This window comes from Somniosus microcephalus, chromosome 5 (assembly GCF_052327205.1).
Source record: "Somniosus microcephalus isolate GS21.2 chromosome 5, FLI_Smic_1.0, whole genome shotgun sequence".
NCBI classification, from domain to species: Eukaryota; Metazoa; Chordata; class Chondrichthyes; order Squaliformes; family Somniosidae; genus Somniosus; species Somniosus microcephalus.
In genome coordinates, this window is record NC_140991.1 from 4,807,431 (window position 1) to 4,833,641 (window position 26,211).

The following is a 26,211-nucleotide window of genomic DNA, read 5'->3' on the forward strand; positions in this document are numbered from 1 at the left end:
CCCACAATCTACATCCTCACAATCCACATCCTCACAATCCACATCCCCACAATCTACATCCCCACAATCTGCATCCCCTCAATCCACATCCCCACAATCCACATCCCCACAATCCACATCCTCACAATCCACATCCTCACAATCTACATCCTCACAATCCACATCCTCACAATCAACATCCCCACAATCCACATCCTCCACAATCCACATCCCCACAATCCACATCCTCACAATCCACATCCTCACAATCCACATCCTCCACAATCCACATCCCCACAATCCACATCCTCACAATCCACATCCCCACAATCTACATCCTCCACAATCCACATCCTCACAATCCACATCCTCACAATCCACATCCTCACAATCCACATCCTCACAATCCACATCCTCACAATCTACATCCCCACAATCTACATCCCCACAATCCACATCCCCACAATCCACATCCTCACAATCCACATCCTCACAATCCACATCCCCACAATCTACATCCTCCACAATCCACATCCTCCACAATCCACATCCTCACAATCCACATCCTCACAATCCACATCCTCCACAATCCACATCCTCATAATCCACATCCCCACAATCCACATCCTCACAATCTACATCCCCACAATCTACATCCTCCACAATCTACATCCTCAGAATCCACATCCCCACAATCCACATCCCCACAATCCACATCCTCACAATCCACATCCTCACAATCCACACCCTCCACAATCCACATCCTCACAATCCACATCCCCACAATCCACATCCTCACAATCTACATCCCCACAATCCACATCCTCACAATCCACATCCTCACAATCCACATCCTCACAATCCACATCCTCACAATCTACATCCTCACAATCCACATCCTAACAATCTATAACTCACCACAATCTACAACTCACCATAATCTACCGTCCGCCCATGTACCACACCAAATTTCTCACCGGGATATCTTCACTGCTTTCCTCCCTCAGCCTCTGCATCGATTGTCCAGCTCTCCTCTGCCGACAGTGCTTGCTCTTCCAGGATAATCCTGGAATGCAAGGATATCCCCAGCTTCTCTTCTCCCCTGCCTCCACCAGCCACCTTCCAGCAACAAACCCGAGGAGCTCATGGACTTCTTTGTCTAAATGTAATCGGATAAATACTTGAAGTGGAAACATTTGTCTGGCTCTGGGCTAAGATCAGGGAGAATGAGACCAATTGGAGAACTCTTTCAAAGAGGTGACAGAGGCTCGATGGGCCAAATGGCCTCCTTCTGTGCTGTATTATCCTATGATCACCAAGGCCGCCTACTTCCACCTCCATAGCATTGCCCGTCTCCGCCCCGCCTCAGCTCAACTGCTGCTGAAACCCTCCTCCATACCTTTGTAACCTCCAGACTCGACTGTTCCAACACTCTCCGGGCCGACCTCCCACCTTGCACCCTCCATAACCTTCAGCTCATCCAAAACTCTGCTGCTCCCGTGTCCTAACTCGCACCCAGTCCCGCTCACCCATCACCCCTGTGCTCGCTGAAATACATTGGCTCCTGGTCTGGCAAAGCCTCGATTTTAAAATTCTCATCCTTGTTTTCAAATCCCTCCATGGCCTCGCCCCTCCCTATCTCCGGCCCATAACCCTCCGAGATACCTGCACTCCTTCAATCCTGTGCTAATACCTCTGTGTGTGTTTGCTAACGCGCCTGTGAAGTGCCTTGGAATGTTTTACTACGTTAAAGGTGCTATGTAAATGCAAGTTGTAGTTGTAATATGCAGCCTATTGTGATATAGACTCTGACTCAGACGGTTGTGGGTTCAAGTCCCACTCCAGGGACTTGAGCACATTAAGCTAGGCTGACACTCCAGCGCAGTGCTGAGGGACCGCTGCACTGTCCAAGGTGCCGTCTTTCAGATTCGACGTTAATCTGAGGCCCCGTCTGCCCTCTCAGGTGGACGTAATAGATCCCAAGGCACTATTTTGAACAGGAGCAGGGGAGTTCTCCCCGGACTCCTGGCCAATATTTATCCTTCAACCCATATCACAAAAACAGATTATCTGGTCATTGTTGCATTGCTGTTTGTGGGACCTTGCTGTGCGCAAATTGGCTGCCGCGTTTCCCACATACAACAGTGACCATACTTCAAATGTACTTCATTGGCTGTAAATCATTTTGAGACGTCTGGTGGTTGTGAAAGGCGCTATAGAAATGTAAGTCTAAATGCAAGTCTATCTATACAAAGTGGTGTCCCTCCTGTAATGTAGGACATCCTGTGATGGCTACAATCTGCAGAGTGTGTTACAGATTCATCTAACACCCCACTGTAATCCTTGTTCTCACTCTGTCTCTTACAGCTGTGCAACAATCTCCTCCATTCCTGGGGGACAGACTGCGACATTTTACTGTGCACCATTCGGCCTGCACGGTCGTTTTGTGAACATTGTCCTCCCGACGTTTCGGGGAGTTCTGACTCTGTGTGAGGTGGAGGTGTATGGAGGCCCCTAACTGATTCTGCAGCTCCCATTTCCTCCTGTGAGTATCAATCGTCTGCTCCAGTGTTTGCTTATTCTTCATTCTCACCACTGCAACACTTCATCTCCCCGCTTCCGAGCTCCCTCCCTCCTGTAAATATTTAATTATTTATTCATGGGATGTGGGCGTCGTTGGCCAGGCCGGCATTTATTGCCCATCCCCTGTTGCCCTGAGAAGGTGGTGGTGAGCCGCCTTCTTGAACCGCTGCAGTCCGTGTGGTGAAGGTGCTCCCACAGTGCTGTTAGGGAGGGAGTTCCATGATTTTGAGCCAGCGAAGATGAAGGAACGGCGATAGACTTCCAAGTCAGGATGGTGTGTGACTTGGAGGGGAACTTGGAGGTGATGGTGTTCCCATGCGCCTGCTGCCCTTGTCCTTCTAGGTGGAAGAGTTCGCGGGTTTGGGAGGTGCTGCCGAAGAAGCCTTGGTGAGTTGCTGCAGTGCATCTTGTAGATGGTACACACTGCAGCCATGGTGCGCCGGTGGTGGAGGGACTGAATGTTTAAGGTGGTGGGTGGGGTGCCAATCAAGTGGGCTGCTTTGTCCTGGATAGTGTTGAGCTTCTTGAGTGCTGTTGGAGCTCAACTCATCCAGGCAAGTGGTGAGTATTCCATCACACTCATTACTTGTGCCTTGTAGATGGTGGAAAGTCTTTGGGGAGTCAGGAGGTGAGACACTCGCCGCAGAATACCCAGCCTCTGACCTGCTCTAATGGACTTGGGGCTCGGGCCACTCAACACTCCCTGCAGTGTGATGGGGAAACTGGGCACCTACCCAACCATTCTTGAACGTAGCAGTCATGGGGGTATTTGAGTGGCGGGAATGATCCGTGTGTTTCTGGAGACACCAATCTCAGTTCCCGCCCCATTCCAGACCTTGCTCGCAACTCTTTCCTTGTGTTTACTGATCGCTGTGTCAAAACAAACTAAAGGGCCACATAGGCTGAAATCAGTGCTGGAGATTACAGTATCATAGAAATTCACGGCACAGAAGGAGGCCATTCAGCCCATTGTGTCCGAGCTAGCCGACAAAGAGCGATCCAGCCTAATCCCACTTTCCAGCTCTTGGTCCGTAGCCCTGAAGGTTACGGCACTTCAAGTGTATATCCAAGTACTTTTTAAATGTGATGAGGGTTTCAGCCTCTCCCACCCTTTCAGGCAGTGAGTTCCAGAACCCCACCACCCTCTTGGTGAAGAAATTTCTCCTCAAATCCGTTCTTAAACCTTTGACCAATTACTTTAAATCTGTGCCACCCTGGTTATTGACCTCTGCTAAGTGAAATAGGACCTTCCTATCCACTCTATCCAGGCCCCTCATTAGCAGCTCTTTTAAAATGGACAACATATTCGCCCAATGCCTCGGTTTAATGGGTCGCATTTGTAGTGTATGTACCTTTAAGAGGAACTATGTTTTTGAAGCCCCTGTATACTGTAGTACCAGTAGTGACCACTCGGGTATATAAGCCTGTGTAGCGTCTTGTGTAGTTAGTTCACCTCCAGACTTTGTTCAGTAAGCACTTGTTAAATCAACTCCTGCATTCCGTGTCTCCATTAACACACAGCTCTAACAGTGGCGACGAGTTAGAAACGAACTTACCTGCAATTCGGCAGCACCTCAAGGGGATCGATTCCTCAGACGAAGGTCGAAGCCAGAAGCAAAAAAAAAAACTGTGGAAACGGGCTGGTGGCAGGTAGTGCACTGATCCTTCCTGGGCTGCGGTGGGCTAGAGCTCGATCGGGTGGCTCTGCAATGGGGCCGGGCAGCGAGTCGGGAAGCAGAAGCAAAGAGAGAGAGAGGGTGGAGCACTCAGGGCGTGGCCGGTGCTGCAAAGCAGGTCAGCGTTCGGACCGAGCAGAGGGAGGGGAAAGTCCCAGAGGGTCCGCTCCACGATGGGAACGGTTCTCCAAGTAATGGAGAAACTATTGAAGAGATATATATAAAAAAAAATAGAAATACCGCGAAAAGCTGCAGGTCGCAACGGGAACCGCGGGGAACAGCGTTGGCAGCAGCGGCAGCGGCAGGAAAGCGCGGGAGGCGCCATCTTAACTCGGCAGGGAAGAAAAGCGCGGGAGGCGCCATTTTGATCCATCGGGGACGGAGGAAAGGCGCGGGAAGCGCCATTTTAGATTTTCAAGACGCCGAAGACTGGCAATATTACTGCTTTTGATAGTGATATAGAAGATTGGACCACATATGTGGAAAGAGTGGAGGTATATTGCAAGGCGAATGAAGTAGCGGATGATAAAAAGGCATCAGTACTTCTAAATCTGATGGGCGCAAGGACATACGGGCTGTTACGAAACTTGATCACTCCAGCCAAACCGATGGACAAGAATTTTAAGGAGATTGTTGATACCTTACAGGAGCACTTAAACCCAACACCGCTGCTGATAGCGGAACGATTCAAATTCTTCAGGAGGAATCAGCACAAGAATGAAAGTAACGCTGATTACCTCACCGAATTATGAAAGCTGTCAAAGCACTGCCAATTCGGGGCAGGACTGGCAGATTCTCTTCGAGACAAATTCGTCTGCGGTCTCCTAAGTGAAGGAACACAGAAAAGACTACTTTCTGAGAAAGATTTGACACTGGACAAGGCTTTCAGTGTGGCTGTAAAGCAGCAGCAAGAGGAGCTGCAGAGATACAGCAAAAGCCACAGGACTTCAGCACCCATGAAATGACATGGGGTTTTGAGAGATGTTATCGCTGCGGCAGATCCACCCATGACCAGAGGGACTGCTGGTTCAAGGACAAAGCATGCAGGCAATGCGGAAAGATGGGACACATTGCACGTGTATGCAGATCTGGAAAAAAATCCGCTGACAGTAAAAAGGTCAATAAGGAAAAGTACAGAAAGGTACAAATGATGACGGACAGTAGCTCCGAAGACCAGAAGAGCGATAGCGACTCCGGAAACAAGAGACTAAGCTGTCTCAAATTACATAATGTATTTGCCAAAGAAGATTACCAGACCATTTGGGTTACCCTCACGATAGCGGGGTCCCCAGTCAAAATGGAGCTGGATACAGGATCAGCTCTGACCATCATTAGTTGACGGGATTACGAGCGGCTATTTCCGCATATACCTTTGAAAGACACATCCATTATCTTGAAGACATACACGGGGCAGAAAGTATACCCCAGAGGGAAAATAAGGGTGCCTGTTGTATACAACGGCAAGGAAATACAGAAGTTGTATTTATACGATCTGCAAGATGGTGGTCCACCGTTGTTGGGACGTGAATGGATCAGAAAGATACGTTTAGACTGGCACTCCATTCAGGCACTGACGGTGACCAGTAAGAAAAAAAATGATGATGACCTCATGCCTGGACGATTAAAAGAAATCTTGGCTAACGCCAAAGAAGTGTTTCAACAGGAACTAGGAATCCTGAAAGGCGCCACCGCCTCAATAAAAGTGGAAGATGCGGCAATTCCCAAGTTTTTTAAGGCAAGGCCGGTGCCATACGCAATTCGTCCAGCCGTCGAGGCAGAACTGGAGAATTTGGAAAAAGCAGGCGTGTTATCCAAGGTAGATTGGAGCAAGTGGGCAACACCCATCGTCCCGGTCATGAAGAAAACGTTGAATAATGATAAATCTGAAGAACAGAGAAAAATTCGCATCTGTGGGGACTTCAAGGTGACTGTAAACCCGATTCTTCACATGGTACAGTATCCTCTTCCGAGGATAGAAGATTTTTTCGCCTCACTATCCGGAGGGAAACGTTTCACCAAAATTGACTTAGCACAGGCATATCTACAGATGGAGGTTGAGGAGGCCTCTAAAAAGTATCTCACAATAAACACACACAAAGGCCTGTACCAGTACAATCGACTGGTTTTCGGAGTGGCATCAGCTCCGGCTATCTGGCAAAGAGTTATGGAGCAAGCCCTGCAAGGGATTCCGGGGACTCAATGCTACCTAGACGACATCCTTGTAACAGGAGAAAACGACATCGAGCACCTTGCCAATTTGGAGCAGGTGCTCACGAGGCTGAGAGAACGGGGCCTACGAGCAAATCGCCCCAAGTGCGAATTTTTCCAAAAACAAATATCATATTGTGGCCATGTCATTAACGAAGAAGGGTTGCATAAGTCACCTGAAAAAATTGAAGCAGTCGTAAAGGCCCCAGCACCTGAAAATGTCTCACAATTAAGGTCGTTCCTGGGATTCATAAATTACTATCATAAATTTTTACCAAACTTGTCGACGGTTCTGCACCCTCTTAACGCACTGCTACAAACAGGAGTAGTTTGGAAATGGAGCGAAGACTGTAAACGTGCCTTCCATAAATGCAAAGGCTTGATCACGTCCAGGGAAGTGTTGGCTCATTACAACCCATCACTGCCAATCAGACTGGCGTGCGATGCATCCCCTTATGGCGTGGGAGCGGTATTATCGCACAGATTCCCTGATGGCTCGGAGCGGCCGATAGCTTTTGCGTCACGCTCATTGAACTCAGCTGAGCGTAACTATGCCCAGATCGACAGGGAGGCACTCAGCCTGGTGTGGGGGGTGAAGAAATTCAACCATTACCTACATGGACAAAAATTTACCTTGTTGACTGACCATCAACCCCTCGTCTCCATATTCAACCCTAGAAAGGGCGTTCCCATTATGACAGCGCAAAGGCTACAGAGGTGGTCCCTTTTCCTAGGGGCACACCAATATGATATAGAATACAAAGGAACAAAACAGCATGGGAAAGTTGACGGGTTATCGCGCCTACCGTTGCCAACGGTAGAAGAGGCGCCTACAGTGGACCCAGTGGAGATGTTCCACTCGACCATAGTCGAATGTCTACCGGTGACAAATTCTACCATTAAAAAGGAAACGAGAAATGACCCGACTCTCTCACGAGTCTACGATTTAACGGTGAAGGGATGGCCAGCACATGGCAAACCACTGTTGCCAGCATTCTCGCAAAAAAGAGAACAGCTGTCAGTGTGCTGAGGAACCTTGATGTGTGGATCTAGAGTGGTGATTCCACCCAAACTCAAGGATAAAGTGCTAAAGGAGCTTCACGAGGGGCATCTGGGTGGAGTGAAAATGAAGAACTTAGCCAGAGCGTTTGTGTGGTGGCCAGGTATCGATGGAGACATCGAAGAAATGACCAAGAGCTGTCTAGGATGCCAGAAGGTCCAAAACGCCGCACCACAAGCCCCTCTACATCCATGGGAGTGGCCCTCATCTCCATGGCAAAGGGTACATATCGACTTTGCTGGTCCATTTATGGACTCAATGTTCTTAATCGCGGTTGATGCACACTCCAAGTGGCCGGAGGTAATAAAGATGTCCTCCACCACCACGGAAAAAACCATCACAGTATTAAGGACCATATTCGCCAGGAATGGGCTGCCTGAACAGATCTGTTCTGATAATGGACCGCAATTTGTATCCGAAGAATTCAGGAAGTTCTTAAAAAACAATGGGGTTAAGCACTACACATCCGCCCCATACCATCCCGCCACCAATGGATTGGCTGAAAGGTTTGTCCAGACCTTCAAGAAGGCCATAAAGGCCATGGGTAATGAAGACATAAATCTACAACATAAGGTAGATAACTTCTTGTTTGCGTACAGGAATGCAACACATGTGGTTACAAACCAAACCCCCGCCATGATGTTTTTCAATAGAAGACTAAGATGCCGGCTGGACTTGGTCAAGCCAAACATCAGAAGGGACGTAGAGAACCGTCAATTTCAAAGCATGAACGAAAGGCCAACTAGAACCTTCCAGATAGGTCAACCAGTTTTGGCCCGGGACTACCGTACCGAGAAATGGCAGCCTGGAACTATTTGCACACGACTAGGACCGCTGATGTATACCGTGGACATTGGAGAAAGCATAATAAGGCGCCATGCTGACCAGGTCATAGAGTCATCCGAAAAAGGACAACCTACACCACAACTCTATATGCCTAGTGATGAAGCAGAGATACCCATAGTATCTACCTCCGATCCGGTGATACTGGAACCAGATGAACCCGACACTGGCCTTGAAGCCGAATCGACCTTGCCAAAAGAACCTACTACACCACCGAAACCTACTACACCACCGAGGCGTTATCCGGACTGAGTCAGGAAGCCTCCAGAGAGACTGAATTTGTAATTGATTAACTTCAGCAAATGTGTATATTATTGTTCTTGTAAAAATGTTATTTAATGATTACTTAAAATGTTATGTACTATTTATCTAAAACGGGAGGAATTGCAGTGTATGTACGTTTAAGAGGAACTATGTTTTTGAAGCCCCTATATACTGTAGTACCAGTAGTGACCACTCGGGTATATAAGCCTGTGTAGCGTCTTGTGTAGTTAGTTCACCTCCAGACTTTGTTCAGTAAACACTTGTTAAATCAACTCCTGCATTCCGTGTCTCCATTAACACACGGATCTAACAGCATTAACCATTTATTTTTACTGTTTGAAGTCCATTTAAATACTTTGGTTTACAATTTCTGATTTAAAAAACTCACGCACTTCCAGGGGGTTGAAAGGCAGAGCAATAGAAAGGGGAGAGGAGGAGGGGAGAGAGAGCAACAGGAAGGGGGAGAGGAGGAGGGGAGAGAGAGCAACAGGAAGGGGGAGAGGAGGAGGGGAGAGAGCAACAGGAAGGGAGAGAGGAGGAGGGGAGAGAGAGCAACAGGAAGGGAGAGAGGAGGAGGGGAGAGAGAGCAACAGGAAGGGGGAGAGAGGAGGAGGGGAGAGAGCAACAGGAAGGGAGAGAGGAGGAGGGGAGAGAGAGCAACAGGAAGGGAGAGAGGAGGAGGGGAGAGAGTAACAGGAAGTGGAGAGGAGGAGGGGAGAGAGAGCAACAGGAAGGGGGAGAGGAGGAGGGGAGAGAGAGCAACAGGAAGGGAGAGAGGAGGAGGGGAGAGAGAGCAACAGGAAGGGGAGAGGAGGAGGGGAGAGAGAGCAACAGGAAGGGAGAGAGGAGGAGGGGAGAGAGAGCAACAGGAAGGGAGATAGGAGGAGGGGAGAGAGTAACAGGAAGTGGAGAGGAGGAGGGGAGAGAGAGCAACAGGAAGGGGGAGAGGAGGAGGGGAGAGAGAGCAACAGGAAGGGAGAGAGGAGGAGGGGAGAGAGTAACAGGAAGTGGAGAGGAGGAGGGGAGAGAGAGCAACAGGAAGGGAGAGAGGAGGAGGGGAGAGAGAGCAACAGGAAGGGGGAGAGGAGGAGGGGAGAGAGAGCAACAGGAAGGGGGAGAGGAGGAGGGGAGAGAGAGCAACAGGAAGGGGAGAGGAGGAGGGGAGAGAGAGCAACAGGAAGGGGAGAGGAGGAGGAGAGAGAGAGCAACAGGAAACTCCACTAATGACAGAAAATGCCTCAAATGAATGTGCTCCATGACCCTTGGAAAATATAACCCACCACATCCCACTCCCCCTCTCTCCCCCTCCTTCACCCCCTCCCCTCCCCCCTCTCACCCCCTCCCACCCCCTCTCAGCCCCCCATCCTACACTTCCTCTCCTGCTCCCCCTCAACACCTCTCACCTGCTCCACCCCTCTTTCCCCCTTCTCCCCTCACTCCCCCTCATTCCCCTCCACCCCTCCCCTCTCCTCTCACCCTCTCTGCCCATCTTTCCCCCTCCTCTCCTCCTCCCTCACCCCCGGCAGTTAGTTCTCCAAGCCATGTTCTTCTGAACTTTGGGAAGATTCCCCCGCAGTGAGGAGATCAGGGTTGTGGACATGGCCGGATATCAGGCTGGATTTAGGCCGGTTTCTCAGGGGCTGTGACAGCCTTTGTGAAGCTTTGCCTGCTGTCCTATAACAACAACAACTTCACGTAGTAAACTGTCCCACGGTGCTTCACAGGAGCAAATTACCAGACAAAATTTCACGTCAGGCCACATGAGGTGTTAGGACAGGGGACCAAAAGCCTGGTCAAAGAGGTGGTTTTAAGGAGCATCTTAAAGGAGAAGAGGTTTAGGAAAGGAGAAAGAGGGCCCAGTGTCCACTGGAGGGAGTGGAGAGGGAGGGCCCAGGATCCACAGGAGGGAGTGGAGAGGGAGAGCCCAGTGTCCACTGGAGGGAGTGGAGATGGCGGCCCCAGTGTACACTGGATGTAGTGGAGAGGGAGGGCCCAGTGTCCACTGGAGGGAGTGGAGAGGGAGGATCCAGTTTCCACTGGAGGGATTGGAGAGGGAGGACCCAGAATCCACTGGAGTGAGTGGAGAGGGAGGGCCCAGTGTCCACAGGAGCGAGTGGAGAGTGAGGGCCCAGTGTCCACTGGAGGGAGTGGAGAGGGAGGGGTCAGTGTCCACTGGAGGGAGTGGAGAGGGAGGGGCCAGTGACCACTGGAGGGAGTGGAGAGAGAGGGCCCAATGTCCACTGGAGGGAGTGGAGAGGAAGGGCCCAGTGTCCACTGGAGGCAGTGGTGAGGGAGGGCCCAGGGTCCACAGGAGGGCGTGGAGAGGGAGAGCCCAGTGTCCTCTGGAAGGAGTGGAGATGGCGGCCCCAGTGTACACTGGAGGTAGTGGAGAGGGAGGGCCCAGTGTCCACTGGAGGGAGTGGAGAGGGAGGATCCAGTTTCCACTGGAGGGATTGGAGAGGGAGGACCCAGAATCCACTGGAGTGAGTGGAGAGGGAGGGCCCAGTGTCCACAGGAGCGAGTGCAGAGTGAGGGCCCAGTGTCCACTGGAGGGAGTGGAGAGGGAGGGCCCAGTGTCTACTGTATGGACTGGAGAGGGAGGGCCCAGTGTCCACTGGAGGGAGTGCAGAGAGAGGGCCCAGTGTCCACTGGAGGGAGTGGAGAGGGAGGGCCCAGTGTGCACTGGAGGGAGTGGAGAGGGAGGGCCCAGTGTCCACTGGAGAGAGTGGAGAGGGCGGATCCAGTGTCCACAGGAGGGAGTGGAGAGGGAGGGCCCAGTGTCCACTGGAGGGAGTGGAGAGGGAGGGCCCGATGTCCACTGTAGGGCCTGGAGAGGGAGGGCCCAGTGTCCACTGGAGGGCCTGGAGTGGAAGGGCCCAGTGTCAACTGGAGGGAGTGGAGAGAGAGGGCCTACTGTCCACCAGAGGGCGTGGAGAGGGAGGGTCCAGTGTCAAGAGGGCGTGGAGAGGGTGGGCCCAGTATCCACTGGAGGGCATGGAGAGGGAGGGCCCAGTGTTCACCGGAGAGAGTGGAGAGGGAGGGCCCAGTGTCCACTGGAGGGAGTGGAGAGGGAGGGCCCAGGGTCCACTGGAGGGAGTGTAGAGAGAGGGCCCAGTGTACACTGGAGGGAGTGGAGAGTGAGGGCCCAGTGTCCACTGGAGGGAGTGGAGAGGGAGGGCCCAGTGTCCACTGGAGGGAGTGGAGATGGAGGGCCCAGTGTCCACTGGAGGGAGTGGAGAGGGAGGGCCCAGTGTCCACCGGAGGGAGTGGAGAGGGAGGGCCCAGTGTCCACTGGAGGGAGTGGAGAGGGAGAATCCAGTTTCCACTGGAGGGATTGGAGAGGGAGGACCCAGAATCCACTGGAGTGAGTGGAGAGGGAGGGCCCAGTGTCCACAGGAGCGAGTGGAGAGTGAGGGCCCAGTGTCCACTGGAGGGAGTGGAGAGGGAGGGCCCAGTGTCTACTGCATGGACTGGAGAGGGAGGGCCCAGTGTCCACTGGAGGGAGTGCAGAGGGAGGGCCCAGTGTCCACTGGAGGGAGTGGAGAGGGAGGGCCCAGTGTCCACTGGAGGGAGTGGAGAGGGAGGGCCCAGTGTCCACTGGAGAGAGTGGAGAGGGCGGATCCAGTGTCCACAGGAGGGAGTGGAGAGGGAGGGCCCAGTGTCCACTGGAGGGAGTGGAGAGGAAGGGCCCGATGTCCACTGGAGGGCCTGGAGAGGGAGGGCCCAATTGTTAAGTCTGTGTGTTATATTGAGAATTACTACACAGACCACAAGAGTAAAAATTAACAGGTCTTTACTCGTCGAACGTCAGGGCGGAACTGCCCAATAAATCATTACACAGCACTTATATACTGGTGTGGTCACCACCGGTATTACAGTATACAGCAGCCAAGATAAAGTAGTGCAACCCTTAAAGTAGTTCTCTTAAAGGTGGAACGGTTACATACACTACAATCCTCCCTTTTTAGCTTAACAGTATATATTCCCCATTAAACATAACATCATAACATATATACACAACTTCATGTAAAACAGTTCACAGATTCAGTCTCTGCGGAGGCGCCTCCTGCGCTTCCTGACTCGGTCCGGATAACGCCTCGGTGGTGTAGTAGTTCTCGATGGTGTAGTAGGTTCTCGTTGCTGGGGTGACTCATCTAATAGTCCTTCACGGTACTTAACAGCTTGAACTTTCGTAACTTCAGAACCAGCCTTGCTGACTTCTAAAGGCTTGAGTACCTTGGGAAGTTTTTCTACTTCCAGACTGATTTGGCTCAGTTCAGAGGGACCACGTGCGTGACCTGGTAAGGGTGATAATGGTTCAGATGAGTCATCATCTTCTGCTTCTTCTCTTTCGTCTACTATTTCCTCCATCACTTCAGCTTTTGCCTCTGCCACCAATTCCCTGAGTGGCTTATTACTGCTGACACTGCTCACAAAAGGGTGCTCTTTCTTCTTAGCTTTCAACTGATCAATGAATTTGACATATTCCCTTTCTTGCTCAGCTTTGATTCGTTTGGCCTCATCGTGCAGACGGTTTGTGTGTTACTGCTCCATTTTCTCAATCAGCTGCTTCTGCTGTCTTCCCAGATTCTCCCACTCTGTGTCAAAGAACTTTTTCTTTGCATTCATCTCTTGCTCAAAACAGTGAATCATTTGTTCTAATTGCTGTTGTGGCTGTTGCTGCAGTGAATTTACAACCTCAACCGTTTCTGTGTTCCATTCATCAGCTTGCTCTTTCTGGTTGCTGCTGAACTGTGTCTCTGCAATGAACTGCCTATTCACAAACTCTCTTGCCTCTACATCAGTTTGCTCCACATATTCTTCAACTGCTTCAGGTTCTGGTTCTGGAGGCTGTTCTTCAACAGCTACAGGGGATGGTTCCTCTTCTTCACACACACCATTCTGGTGATTATGAATGCTGTCAAAGTAGCCACTCTGTAGGAGTCTGTTGACAATTGCCTTCAGGCTCTTGTAAGTTGTGGCCCCGACTTTCTTGTCTTTGCCTTCCAGTAGGTCCCATAAGTGCACTGATGCTTGTTCAAATTGTTCACACAACCTGAGGTTCATGTCTCGCTCAGGTTGTACCAGCTTGTAGAATTCGTCCAACATTCCCAGTTCTTCTTCAGTAAGGACAGGAGACCCATTCCAACCTTGTTTCAAGTCAGTGCGCGTATCATCTTCACCCAATTTGTCCAAAACGTACTGTAGCTCAAGGACAGTTTTTAACCGCTTCTGTTCTGATACTTTGTTCTCTTTTGAAGCATTTATGCACTCCTTCGTTTTTCCATCATTAGTCTGCAAGTCCATTTTAGACTTGTCTTTTGCACATGGGCTGGTCTTACCATCATCAGTTCCAGAGTCTGAGCTGATTGTCTTCACTGAGTTCTCACTCTCTACTTTGTCACTGTCACTGCTGCATATGCCCTCATCCAATATTCTGGACAATCGTTCAGGTTTGACATCTTTTCTTTTTCCGGAATCTACCGTCATTGCTTTTAGGGAGTGCCAGTCCATATTTATTTTCTTGATCCACTCCTGTCCCAGAAGTGGTGGACCTCCCTCAGGTAGTACATATATGTCCGTTCCTTGGTGTTCTTTGCCCTTGTGTCTCACCTTGACTTTTATCTTTCCGATGGGGTATCCTCTTTGCCCCGTGTATGTCCGCAATACTATCTCCGTATCCCGTAGGGGAATATGTTTGAATAACCTTTTGTAATCTTGCTTATTCATGACCGTCAACGCCGATCTGGTATCCAATTCCATCTTCACATGGACTCCTGCTATCTGCAATGTGACCCAGTTAGTTTGTCGGTCAGCTTCCTTACTCACATTGTGAATTCTCAGACTACCCAGTTCCTTGCTGTTGGAGTCTGAATCCGAATTCTGTTCATCCGAACTCTTCTCAGCCACCTTATGTACCTTTCTGCACTTTTCCTGCGGTGACTTTTTGTTGCTGGTCTTCTTTCCTGACCGGCATACTTTAGCTATGTGACCAAGCTTGCCACATTTTCTACATTCCTGGTTTTTAAACCAGCATTGGTTCTGATCGTGTGTTGTCTTCCCACAATGATAACATTTCGTTGTACCCAAAGCCATTTGATCTACGCCGAGTACCGCTGCCTTCAGCTGCATTTCCGCAGTGCCTCTCACCGCGGCTTCGTGCGATGCTGCAATAGAGACAGCCTTATCAAGTGTAAGATCATTCTCTTCAAGCAGCCGCTTTTGTGTTCATTCTTTCGACAATCCGCACACGAATTTGTCTCTCAGTGCCTCTGTCAGTCTTTCCCCAAACTGACAGTATTTCGCTAGCTTACGCAGTTCAATTAAGTACTCCGTGTTGCTTTCCTCTTTCAGTTGTGTTCTCGCATAAAATTTAAATCGTTCCGCTAACATCAGCGGTGTGGGGTTCAAATGATCCTTCAGGACAGCAACAATATTAGCGAAAGTCTGATCCGCCAATTTAGCTGGTGATAGAAGATGCTTCAATAGCCCGTATGTCTTTGCACCCATTGAGTTTAGTAAGGTTAGTGCTTTATCATCATTTGATATTTTATTTGCCTTACAATATATCTCTATGCGTTCTACATACGTGGCCCAATCTTCCACATCGGGATCGAAATCATTGATGTTACCACGCTTAGGCATCCTCGCAATCTTCTTGAGAACAAAAAGAAATTTTGCTTTAACTTTTTTTTTTTCAAAATGGCGGTTTCCCGCGCTTGTCTTCTTCCCCGCCTCCGAAAATGGCGGCTTCCCGCGTTTGCCTTTCTCCCCCGCTGGCTGTCTCTTGTCACTCCCGCTGCTCGGTCTCGGTCTCCCTCGCTCGGTCTCCCTCACTCGGTCTCGTTCTCCCTCGCTCGCTCGGTCTCCCTCGCTCGCACAGTCTCCCTTGCTCGCTCGGTCTCGTTCCCCCTCGCTCGCTCAGTCTCGTTCTCCCTCGCTCGCTGAGTCTCGTTCTCACTCGCTCGCTCGGTCTCCCTCGCTCGGTCTCGGTCTCCCTCGCTTGGTCTCCCTCGCTCGCTCGGTCTCTTCTCTCTCCCGCTCACTCAGTCTCGCTCGCTCGCTCGGGCTCTGTCTCTCCCGCTCGCTCGGGCTCTGTCTCTCCCGCTCGCTCGGGCTCTGTCTCTCCCGCTGGCTGTAACGGTGATTGCTGTATTGCTGCGTTCGCCCTCCCCAGCGGTTTTCAATCGTGCCTCCCAGCCCCTCTTGCAGTACGGTCCTTTCCCCCCGGCTGCGGCTGAGTTCTCCGCGTTTTTTTTTTTTTTTTTTTAATTTTCTCCCGCGCAAGCGGTTCTCAAATCGTGCCTCCCAGCCCCTCTTGCAGTCCGGTCCTTTCCCCCCCGGCTGCGGCTGAGTTCTCCGCGTTTTTTTAAAATTTTCTCCCACGCCTTGCTGTCCCGGTCACTGCCCCTCGTGGCCTCGGTAGCTGCCGGCCTTTTTTCACCGGTCGCGGTCGAGCTCTCTCTCGACGCTGTTGTGTCTCCCAGCCCGCTTGCAGCCCGGTCTCTCACACCGGCTGCGTTTGCATTCGCTGCGGTCTCTCACACCGGCTGCGTTTGCCTTCACCGCGGCTTCCGTGCCTTACGCTGCCCCAGTCTCAGCGCCTCTGGCCCCGACTTCTGTCCGGCTCTTTTCCCCGGCCGTGGTCGAGTTCTCCGCCCTTATATCCTCCGTTCTTCCCTCCCCTATTTCACAGCCAACGTGGCCGAGTTGCTGCTCGTCGCTGATCGGCTTACCCACCACCGTGATAGAAGGGATGATCCTGCCTGTTGCTGATGGAAGGCTTCGTGTCAGAATTCTTCCTTTGCTCTGCAGACCCGAGTCTTCTCTCAGCAGAATGATGAGGGCGGATGCCTCTTCTCGATGCCCGTTAAACTGCTTTGGATGTATCTCTGCCGCAGGGTAAGATCGAACTCGTCACCACTGTTAAGTCTGTGTGTTATATTGAGAATTACTACACAGACCACAAGAGTAAAAATTAACAGGTCTTTACTAGTCGAAGGTCAGGGCGGAACTGCCCAATAAATCATTACACAGCACTTATATACTGGTGTGGTCACCACCGGTATTACAGTATACAGCAGCCAAGATAAAGTAGTGCAACCCTTAAAATAGTTCTCTTAAAGGTGGAACGGTTACATACACTACACCAATGTCCACTGGAGGGAGTGGAGATGGAGGGCCCAGTATCCACTGGAGGGAGTGGAGATGGAGGGCCCAGTATCCATTGGAGGGATTGGAGAGGGTGGGCCCAGTGTCCACCGGAGGGAGTGGAGAGGGAGGGCCCGGTGTCCATCGGAGGGCCTGGAGAGCGAGTGCCCATGTCCACTGGAGGGCCTGGAGAGGGAGGGCCCAGTGTCCACTGGAGGGAGTGGAGAGGGAGGGCCCGGTGTCCACTAGCGGGAGTGGAGAGGGAGGACCCAGTGTCCACTGGAGGTCCTGGAGAGGGCGGACCCAGTGTCCCCTGGAGGGAGTGAAGAGGGAGGGCCCAGTGTCCACTGGAGCGAGTGGAGAGGGAGGACTCAGTGTCCACTGGAGGGAGTGGAGAGGTAGGACCCAGTGTCCACTGGAGTGAGTGGAGAGGGAGGGCCCAATGTCCACTGGAGTGAGTGGAGAGGGCCCAGTGCCAACTGCTGTGAGTGGAGAGGGAGGGCCCAGTGTCCACTGGAGGGCCTGGAGAGGGAGGGCCCAGTGTCCACTGGAGGGTGTGGAGAGGGAGGGCCCAGTGTCCACTAGATGGAGTGGAGAGGGAGGGCCCAGTGTCCACTGGAGGGAGTGGAGAGGGAGGTCCCAGTGTCCACTGGAGGGAGTGGAGAGGGAGGGCCCAGTGTCCACTGGAGGGTGTGGAGAGGGAGGGCCCAGTGTCCACTAGATGGAGTGGAGAGGGAGGGCCCAGTGTCCACTGGAGGGAGATTAGAGGAAGGTCCCAGTGTCCACTGGAGGGAGTGGAGAGGGAGGGCCCAGTGTCCACTGGAGGGAGTGGAGAGAGAGGGCCCAGTGTCAACTGGAGGTAGTGGAGAGAGAGGGCCCATTGTCCACTGGAGTGAGTGGAGAGGGAGGGCCCAGAGTCCACTGGAGCATTGGAGAGGGAGGGCCCAGTGTCCACTGGAGGGAGTGGAGAGGGAGGGCCCAGTGTCCACTGGAGGGTGTGGAGAGGGAGGGCCCAGTGTCCACTAGATGGAGTGGAGAGGGAGGGCCCAGTGTCCACTGGAGGGAGATGAGAGGAAGGTCCCAGTGTCCACTGGAGGGAGTGTAGAGGGAGGGCCCAGTGTCCACTGGAGGGAGTGGAGAGAGAGGGCCCAGTGTCAACTGGAGGTAGTGGAGAGAGAGGGCCCATTGTCCACTGGAGTGAGTGGAGAGGGAGGGCCCAGAGCCCACTGGAGCATTGGAGAGGGAGGGCCCAGTGTCCACTGGAGGGAGTGGAGAGGGAGAGGTCAGTGTCCACCAGTGGGAGTGGAGAGGGCATGCCCAGTGTCCACTGGAGGGAGTGGAGAGAGAGGGCCCAGTGTCCACTGGAGGGATTGGAGAGAGAGGGCCCAGTGTCCACTGGAGGGCATGGAGAGGGAGGGCCCAGTGTCCACTGGAGGCAGTGGAGGTGGAGGGCCCAGTGTCCACTGGAGTGAATGGAGAGGGAGGGCCCAGTGTCCACTGGAGGCAGTGGAGAGGGAGGGCCCAGTGTCCACTGGAGTGAATGGAGAGGGAAGGCCCAGTTTCCACTGGAGGGATTGGAGAGAGAGGGCCCAGTGTCCACTGGAGGGAGTGGAGAGGGAGGGCCCAGTGTCCACTGGCGGGAATGGAGATGGAGGGCCAAGTGTCCACTGCAGGGAGTGGAGAACGAGGGTCCAGTGTCCACTGGAGGGCCTGGAGAGGGAGTGCCCAGTGTCCACTGGAGGGAGTAGAGAGGAAGGGCCCAGTGTCCACTGGAGGGATTGGAGAGGGAGGGCCCAGTGTCCACTGGAGGGAGTGGAGAGGGAGGGCCCAGTGTCCACTGGGGGGCCTGGAGAGGGAGGTCCCAGAGTCCGCTGGAGTGAGTGGAGAGAGAGGGCCCAGTGACCACTGGAGTGGCTGGAGAGGGAGGGACCAGTGTCCACTGGAGTGCCTGGAGAGGGAGGGCCCAGCGCCCACTGGAGGGAGTGGAGAGGGAGGGCCCAGTGTCCTCTGGAGGGAGTGGAGAGGGAGGGCCCAGTGTGCACTGGAGGGAGTGAAGAGGGAGGGCCCAGTGTCCACTGGAGTGCCTGGAGATGGCCCAGTGCCCACTGGAGTGAATGGAGAGAGAGGGCCCAGTGTCCACTGGAGGGCCTGGAGAGGGCCCAGTGTCCACTGGAGGGAGTGGAGAGGGAGGGCCCAGTGTCCAGCGGAGGGCCTGGAGAGGAAGGGCCCACTGTCCACTGGAGGGCCTGGAGCGGGCAGGCACAGTGTCCACTGGAGGGCCTGGAGAGGGAGGACCCAGTTTCCACTAGAGCGAGGGGAGAGGGAGGGCCCAGTGTCCACTGGAGGGCCTGGAGAGGGCGGAACCAGTGTCCCCTGGAGGGAGTGTAGAGGGAGGGCCCAGTGTCCACTGGAGGGAGTGGAGAGGGAGGGCTCCGTGTCCACTGGAGGGAGTGGAGACGGAGGGTGGACTCTGTAAATAATCTTCTGATTTAATTTATTTGTTTACTTTTCCACTTTGGTTTTACTTATAATTTGAATTTTAATATTTGTTCCTCTTTAAGATGGGTCCTCTTTTTTATTGAACCAAATTAACTGTAAATTAAATGAAAATTATCAGAACTTTAAATAAAACTTATCAAATTAAATTAAAATTTGATTGTCTGGGGAGATGATGCACTCCAGTCCCCGCGGCTCCCACCGGAAGGCCTCGAGCGCGCCGGCGGACACCACGTACTCCATCTCCAGGGCCACCCAGGGGTGAACGTGGCTGTGGAAGAGAGGCAGGCAGTCGGGCCGAACAACCCCCTGGACCGCCCGCTGCCTGGACCTGTTAATGGCCACTTTGGCCAGGCCCAGGAGTAGGCCCGCGAGGAGGTCCCCTGACCCGCCCGCTCCCCTCCGCACCGGGTGACCGTAGATCAGGAGCGTGGGACGGAAGTGCAGCCAAAAATCGAGGAGCAGCCCCTTCAAAAAATGGAACAAGGGCTACAACCTCTCACACTCCGTATAAACATGGAACACAGACTCCTCTCGGCTGCAATAATAGCAAGCGGCCTGGGAGTCCATGAACTTGTTTAAAATCTTATTGCACGGGACTGCTCTGTGCAACACCCTCCAGGCCAAGTCCCCAATAAAGAAGGGTCACTCTTGTTAATTGGATTTTTTTGATTGGGGACACCAGTGTCATCCAAATCGTCCAATCAGAAGAGGAGGATCTCTCTGCCATTCCCATTGGTTGGGCTGATATATGTCACAGTCTCAGTCTGCAGGACGATATCGATGGGTTGGTCAGATGGGCGGAACAGTGGCAAATGGAATTTAACCCGGAAAAGTGCGAGGTGATGCACTTTGGGGGGACTAACAAGACAAGGGAATACACAATGAATGGTAAGACCCTAGGCAAGATGGAGGGTCAGAGGGATCTGGGTGTGCAAGTACACAGATCCCTGAAGGCGGCGGAACAGGTGGATAAGGTGGTAAAAAAGGCATATGGGATACTTGCCTTCATTAGCCGAGGCATAGAATATAAGAGTAAGGAGGTTATGATGGAGCTGTATAAAACACTGGTTAGGCCACAGCTGGAATACTGTGTGCAGTTCTGGTCGCCACACTACAGGAAGGATGTGATAGCTTTGGAGAGGGTGCAGAGGAGATTCACCAGGATGCTACCAGGGCTGGAGTGCTTCAGCTATGAAGAGAGACTGGGCAGATTGGGTTTGTTTTCCTTGGAGCAGAGGAGGCTGAGGGGGGACATGATTGAGGTGTACAAAATTATGAGGGGCATAGATAGGATGGATACTAAGGAGCTTTTTCCCTTAGTAGAAGGGTCAATAACTAGGGGGCATAGATTCAAGGTAAAGGGCGGGAGGTTTAGAGGGGATTTGAGAAAGAACTTTTTCACCCAGAGGGTGGTTGGAGTCTGGAACTCACTGCCTGAAAGGGTTGTGGAGGCTGGAACCCTCACAACATTCAAGAAGCATTTGGATGAGCACTTGAAATGCCATAGCATACAAGGCTACGGACCAAATGCTGGAATATGGGATTAGATTAGACAGGGCGTGATGGCCGGCGCGGACACGATGGGCCGAAGGGCCTCTATCCGTGCTGTATAACTCTATGACTCTATGACACTCCGTCCAATCCCATAAAATATTCAGCTTCTAATGATCCCAATGAATGGGTTCCAATATTAGACGTGGATATTCATTCCCACACCAACTGAACGTTTGTCCTGTCATTTTTTTTTCCAGAATTCCGCAATGTTCCAAACTGCAATGACCGCTTGTTTGGGAATATCCGCTTTGTGCTTTGAGCTTCTGCAACCAATCCTGATCATTCCCAGCTTCTTCTCCTGGGCCCAGCTCAGGCCAACTCAGCTTTAAGCAATGATTTATCACAATGAGACTCCCTTTAAGGGTTTCTGCAACACATCCGAGAAGAAACAGTCGATGGACTATCAGTAAAATACCTGCAGAGAAATCACAAGCACCAGGGCAGTGATCAGTGAAAGGGAACCAGTCACCAGGGAAAGAGTCTGTGGATCACTGCGCCCAGGACAAAGGGTACAGAGTGACCGCATCAGACCCAGCCCCGTCCCACTGACTGTCCCACACCTTGAAACAGGAATTCCTGCTCGAATGTAACATCTGCTGTTCTGAACAGAGCCAGGATTAATCCTGGAGTCCGTGCAGTTTATCCCCATCAGTGTCTGTCTGATAAGGGCCCTGTACTGACTCCCCATTCACTGTCTGCACTGGAGAGTTACTGTTCTGTGAGGATGTGCGTGTGATCTGTAACCTTCCTGCCATTTCTGTCTGAATAAATCAATAAAATAACTGACTGCAGGTCCTTGTTGCTGTGTCCGTTCTGTTCACTAAAACAGAGACCCACTGGATGCTCAGAGACTCGTTCCACACAATCTCCCTCCCCTTGAAGGAATATTTCTCACCTTTTCACATTCCCATTTCCCCATTGTACACGGAAACCATCTCCCCCGGGATCTGCCCCTCCCCCCGGGATCTGCCCCTCCCCCCGGGCTCTGTCTCCCCGCTCCCCCGGGCTCTCTCTCCCCCCCACCCCGGGCTCTCTCTCCCCCCACCCCGGGCTCTCTCTCTCCCCACCCCGGGCTCTCTCTCCCCCCGCTCCCCCGGGCTCACTCTCTCCCCACCCCGGGCACTCTCTCCCCCCACCCCGGGCTCTCTCTCCCCCCACCCCGGGCTCTCTCTCCCCCCACCCCGGGCTCTCTCTCCCCCCGGGCTCTCTCTCCCCCCACCCCGGGCTCTCTCTCTCCCCACCCCGGGCTCTCTCCCCCCCACCCCGGGCTCTCTCTCCCCCCGGGCTCTCTCTCCCCCCACCCCGGGCTCTCTCCCCCCACCCCGGGCTCTCTCTCCCCCCACCCCGGGCTCTCTCTCCCCCCACCCCGGGCTCTCTCTCCGCCCACCCCGGGCTCTCTCTCTCCCCACCCCGGGCTCTCTCTCTCCCCACCCCGGGCTCTCTCTCCCCCACCCCGGGCTCTCTCTCCCCCCACCCCGGGCTCTCTCTCCCCCCACCCCGGGCTCTCTATCCCCACCCCGGGCTCTCTCTCCCCCCACCCCGGGCTCTCTCTCCCCCCACCCCGGGCTCTCTCTCTCCCCCCACCCCGGGCTCTCTCTCCCCACCCCGGGCTCTCTATCCCCACCCCGGGCTCTCTCTCCCCCCACCCCGGGCTCTCTCTCCCCCCACCCCGGGCTCTCTCTCCCTCCCCCCACCCCGGGCTCTCTCTCCCCCCGGGCTCTCTCTCCCCCCACCCCGGGCTCTCTCCCCCCACCCCGGGCTCTCTCTCCCCCCGGGCTCTCTCTCCCCCCCACCCCGGGCTCTCTCCCCCCCCACCCCGGGCTCTCTCTCCCCCCACCCCGGGCTCTCTCTCTCCCCCCACCCCGGGCTCTCTCTCTCCCCCCACCCCGGGCTCTCTCTCTCCCCCCACCCCGGGCTCTCTCTCTCCCCCCACCCCGGGCTCTCTCCCCCCACCCCGGGCTCTCTCTCTCCCCCCACCCCGGGCTCTCTCTCCCCCCACCCCGGGCTCTCTCTCCCCCCGGGCTGTCTCTCCCCCCACCCCTGGCTCTCTCTCCCCCCACCCCGGGCTCTCTCCCCCCCCCACCCCGGGATCTCTCCCCCCCCACCCCGGGCTCTCTCTCCCCCCACCCCTGGCTCTCTCTCCCCCCCACCCCGGACTCTCTCTCCCCCCACCCCGGGCTCTCTCTGCCCCCTCCCTGGGCTCTCCCCCCCACCCCGGGCTCTCTCTCCCCACCCCGGGCTCTCTCTCCCCCCACCCCGGGCTCTCTCCCCCCACCCCGGGCTCTCTCTCTCCCCACCCCGGGCTCTCTCTCTCCCCACCCCGGGCTCTCTCTCCCCCCACCCCGGGCTCTCTCCCCCCACCCCGGGCTCTCTCTCTCCCCACCCCGGGCTCTCTCTCCCCCCACCCCGGGCTCTCTCCCCCCCCCACCCTGGGCTCTCTCTCCCCCCACCCCGGGCTCTCTCTCCCCCCACCCCGGGCTCTCTCTCCCCCCACCCCGGGCTCTCTCTCCCCCCACCCCGGGCTCTCTCTCCCCCCGGGCTCTCTCTCCCCCCGGGCTCTCTCTACCCCCACACCGGGCTCTCTCTCCCCCCACCCCGGCCTCTCTCTCTCCCCCCACCCCGAGCTCTCTCTCCCCCCGGGCTCTCTCTCCCCCCGGGCTCTCTCTCCCCCCACCCCGGGCTCTCTCTCCCCCCACCCCGGCTCTCTCTCCCCCCACCCCGGGCTCTCTCTCCCCTCACCCCGGGCTCTCTCTCTCCCCCCACCCCGGGCTCTCTCTCCCCCCACCCCGGGCTCTCTCTCCCCCCACCCTGGGCTCTCTCTCCCCCCACCCCGGGCTCTCTCTCCCCCCGGGCTCTCTCTCTCCCCACCCCGGGCTCTCTCTCCCCCCACCCCGGGCTCTCTCTCCCCCCGGGCTCTCTCTCCCCCTGGGCTCCAAAATGGGGAAATGATAAACTGGAAATCAGCTTTTTGAACAGATCCAAGTCCATCAATAACTACTTTCTGCCTACTTCCTGTCAGCCGGTTCTCATAGAATCACAGAATAGTCCAGCACTGAAGGAGGCCATTCGGCCCCTTGAGTCTGTGCTGGCTCTGTCGAAGAGCAATCCAGTCAGTCCCCCTCCCCCGCTCGCTCCCCACATCCCGGCAACTTTTTCTCCTTCATTTATTTATCCAATTCCCTTTTGAAGGCAACTCAATGCAGCTCAATATATTCCCACTAATAACAGAGGCTCCGAGCCTGTATTGAACTTTTCACAAACTCTTTGGAGGTATAAGTAGGCAATGTTCACCGGACGACCCTCATCCACCACCTTGGTCACTTCTTCAAAAAATGTCACCAAATTAGCAAGACATGACCTTTTTTATGAAGCCATGTTGGGTGTCCCTAATATTAACCTTTATATCCAAGTATAGGGGACCTTGAAGGAAAGGGGCAGACTTGCATTTCTGTAGCACCTTTCACAATGTCCCAAGTGATTTACAGCCAAGAGAAGTACTTTTATTTTTCAAGTGTTGTTATGTTGAAGTGTAGGTAACGCAGCTGCCAATTTGTGCACAGCAAGCTGCCACAGACAGCAATGAGATAATCTGCTTTCACAATGTAGGTCGAGGGGGTAAATGTGTGGCCAGCACACTTGGGAGAACTCCCTGCTTTTCTTTGAAACAGTGCGCTGGGATCTTTTATGTCCACCTGAGAGGGCACCATGGGAGGGGGGCGCAGCACCCACGGCGGGCGACGATTCCCCGGTACTGAGGGAGCGCTGCACTGTCGGAGGGGCAGTACCGAGGGAAAGCTGCACTGTCGGAGGGGCAGCAGTGAATGTGTGCAGCACTGTTGGTGGGGTATTAATGAGGGAGTGCCGCACTGTCTGAGGGGCAGTAATGTGGGAGCGCTGCACTGTTGGAGGGTCAGTACTGAGGGAGCGCTGCACTGTCGGAGGGGCAGTACTGAGGGAGTGCTGCACTGTTGTAGGGTCGGTACTGAGGGAGCGCTGCACTGTCATAGGGTCAGTACTGAGGGAGCGCCGCACTGTCGGAGTGTCAGTACTGAGGGAGCGCTGCACTGTCGGAGGGGCAGTACTCAGGGAGCGCCGCACTGTCGGAGGGTCAGTACTGAGGGAGCGCTGCACTGTCATAGGGTCAGTACTGAGGGAGTGCTGCACTGTTGTAGGGTCGGTACTGAGGGAGCGCTGCACTGTCATAGGGTCAGTACTGAGGGAGCGCTGCACTGTCGGAGGGGCAGTACTCAGGGAGCGCCGCACTGTCGGAGGGTCAGTACTGAGGGAGCGCTGCACTGTCATAGGGTCAGTACTGAGGGAGTGCTGCACTGTTGTAGGGTCGGTACTGAGGGAGCGCTGCACTGTCATAGGGTCAGTACTGAGGGAGCGCCGCACTGTCGGAGGGGCAGTACTGAGGGAGCGCTGCACTGTCAAATGGTCATGTAGTTTGCGCTAACAGACGGCCCAAAGGCACCAAATTTCACCCCCTTTATCTGCTTATTATCTCGTTGTTGTTTTTGGGATCTTGCTGTGCACAATGGGCTGCCGCATTTCTTACATTACAACAGTGACTACACTTCAAATGTACTTCATTGGCTGTAAAGCGCTTTGGGACGTCCTGAGGCCATGAAAAGTGCTGTAGAAACGCAAGACTTTCGTTTTCTTTTGAAGTGTAAAATGATTGCTGATCTGATCTGGTGTAACAAGGAAACTATCAACAAGGACCAAAGAGCCACCTGCAGCCCATCCAATGGACAATATCCCAGAGAGACAGGTGAATGGCAACAGGTGAAGCAGCGCCATCCTGTGGAGAGAACAAACAATGCAATCAGTGCCCCTCACCACAGTTGGTGGAAGGATTGGCCAGGTACTATTCCCAGCATCGTGCACTCTCACCAAACTCTTTCATCTTCTCGGAAGGGCAATGAATAAAGCAGGAAAGCTTCCAGGATGATCTTGTGTACTCTTTTTGATGAGGGTGGATAAACAAATTGACTGTACATTAATAACACTTTAAAGAAAATTTAACAAATTAAATTATAATTCTGTTCTCTGAATTGAAAATGCACTCCAGTCCCCGTGGCGCCCACCGGTCGCGGAAGAACTCAAGCATGCCGGCGGAGACCGCGTGCTCCATCTCCAGGGCCACCCTGGCACGAACATAGCCGCGGAAGAGAGGCAGGCAATCGGGCCAAACGACCCCCTTGACCACCCGCTGCCTGGACCAATTGATGGATTTTTTAGCCAGGCCCAGGAGCAGTCCCACGAGGAGGTCCTCTGACCCGCCCTCTCCCCTCTGCACCGGGTGACAAAGATCAGGAGCGTGGGACTGAAGTGCAGCCAAAAATCAAGGAGCAGCCCCTTCAAGTCGTGAAAGCGGGGCTGCAACCCCTC

The 26,211-nt window shown here is 54.0% G+C and overlaps 1 protein-coding gene across 1 annotated transcript in view; it reads left to right on the top strand.

Annotated features, from left to right (window-relative positions):
* LOC147116825 (fucolectin-like) overlaps positions 1 to 21,608 on the top strand; it is a 43,631-nt gene extending 22,023 nt beyond the window's left edge. Inside the window, exons 4-5 of the mRNA XM_085987238.1 lie at positions 2,347 to 2,524; positions 21,015 to 21,608. Coding sequence (XP_085843364.1) covers positions 2,347 to 2,497 — 151 coding nt within the window. The 3' untranslated portion in view covers positions 2,498 to 2,524; positions 21,015 to 21,608. The remainder of the gene's footprint in view (positions 1 to 2,346; positions 2,525 to 21,014) is intronic.
* Positions 21,609 to 26,211: the final 4,603 nt, after the last annotated feature.